Source organism: Chaetura pelagica, unplaced genomic scaffold, assembly GCF_000747805.2.
Source record: "Chaetura pelagica isolate M959 unplaced genomic scaffold, ChaPel_1.0 scaffold20, whole genome shotgun sequence".
Classification (NCBI taxonomy): Eukaryota; Metazoa; Chordata; class Aves; order Apodiformes; family Apodidae; genus Chaetura; species Chaetura pelagica.
In genome coordinates, this window is record NW_009951958.1 from 2,727,608 (window position 1) to 2,729,059 (window position 1,452).

At 63.4% G+C, this 1,452-nt stretch overlaps 1 protein-coding gene across 1 annotated transcript in view; it reads left to right on the plus strand.

Moving 5' to 3' along the window:
- The window catches only part of CHRD (chordin), a gene marked incomplete at its 5' end in the record, with an annotated part of 9,090 nt that overhangs the window by 5,091 nt on the left and 2,547 nt on the right, over window positions 1-1,452 (plus strand). Inside the window, 5 exons of the mRNA XM_010000124.1 lie at window positions 370-452; window positions 531-678; window positions 776-882; window positions 969-1,085; window positions 1,173-1,329. Coding sequence (XP_009998426.1) covers window positions 370-452; window positions 531-678; window positions 776-882; window positions 969-1,085; window positions 1,173-1,329 — 612 coding nt within the window. The remainder of the gene's footprint in view (window positions 1-369; window positions 453-530; window positions 679-775; window positions 883-968; window positions 1,086-1,172; window positions 1,330-1,452) is intronic.

Here is a 1,452-nt window from a genome sequence, read left to right on the forward strand (position 1 = left end):
GCACTGCAGGGGGGAGTTGGGGAGGGGTAGGGCTGGGGGGCAGGGGTGCGTGGCAGGTGTGTGGCTGGGGATGCATGGGTCAGCATCGTGGGGTTCGGGTGGGTGCAGGGGTTGGGTGTAGAGTTCAGGGTGGGTAAGGGGCTGTGCATGGGGGGGTGAGGTGTTGATAGGAGTTGTGGCATGATTTGGGGTATGCAGTGGAAGGGTGTGTGTACCTGTGCATGTTTGGGGCTGGAGTGTGTGGGGATCTATGGATGGGCTTGGGATGCGGGTTGTGCAAGGATATGGGGATCCAGAGGGGGAATGGTGGGGGTCACAGTGGTCGCAGGCCCCCAGTCCAGCAGGTCCAACCCCTTCTGCCATGGCCAGAATCCCCCTGGGTCCCACTGCGGGTCCGCATCCTTCACCATGGCCAGACACTGCGGGAGATCCAGGCCAACATCACCCTGGAGGTAAAGCCACCCCCTGCCCCAAGAGTCCTGGCAGCTGTGTTGCCCACCAGGGCTGAGCCATGGCACTCCCCCCTGCAGGACCCTGACTTTGCAGAGGTGCTGACTGAGCTGTCTGCCCATGAGCTGCAGTGGCTGGTGCAGGGGCAGCTCCGCATCGTGGCTGAGACGGAGGGCCAGCACGCGCGCCAGCTGGCAGGCACCATCACCACCCGCCGCAGCTGTGACAGTGAGCACGGGGCAGGCACCCACGGGTGCAAGGGGGTGGCCATGCCTCCCCATGCCAACCTCACCCCCCACCCCATGCTTCTTTCCCTGGGCTGAAGCCATCCAAAGCGTGCTGTGCGGAGCGGACGCCTTGCTGCCAACCAAGACGGGGGCCGTGGGTTCAGCCAAGCTGGCACTGCATGAGAATGGCACCCTGGAGTTCCAGGTAGTGGGGGGGAAGCACCTCTCTTCATTCCAGGAGTCCCAGGATCATCTTTTCCCCAGCACTGACCCTCAGCACTCTGCCTGCAGGTGCAGGTGGTGGGCACTGCCAGTGAGGTGGTGGGCATCACACTAGAGACCAAACCCCGGCGGAAAAGCAAGAGGAACATCCTGTTTGACATGACACCTAGCTACAAGGATGGGCTGGTGAGCACTGGGTGGCACTGGAGGGGATAGTAGGGGGGCGTTGGGTAAGTCCCTGACCTAACTCACATGGTCTTCTATCGGTGGCAGGCTTGGGGTGTCTGGCAGAGCCCCAGTGCCCGCGATGCCCACATGCTGCTGCAGAACGAGCTCTTCCTCAATGTGGCCACCAAGGACTGGGCAGAGGGCGAGCTGCGGGGCCAAGTCATCTCCCTGCCCTACAGTGGGCTGCTTGCTCGATACACAGGTACCCAGAGGTGGTAATGGGGGGCAGTGGGGCAGCCCCCCACAGGCTCCCCCGCCTCCTCCCATGGCCCCTGTCTGTGCATAGAGATGCCTGTGGCACTGGCTGGGCTGCTGGTGTCCCCCC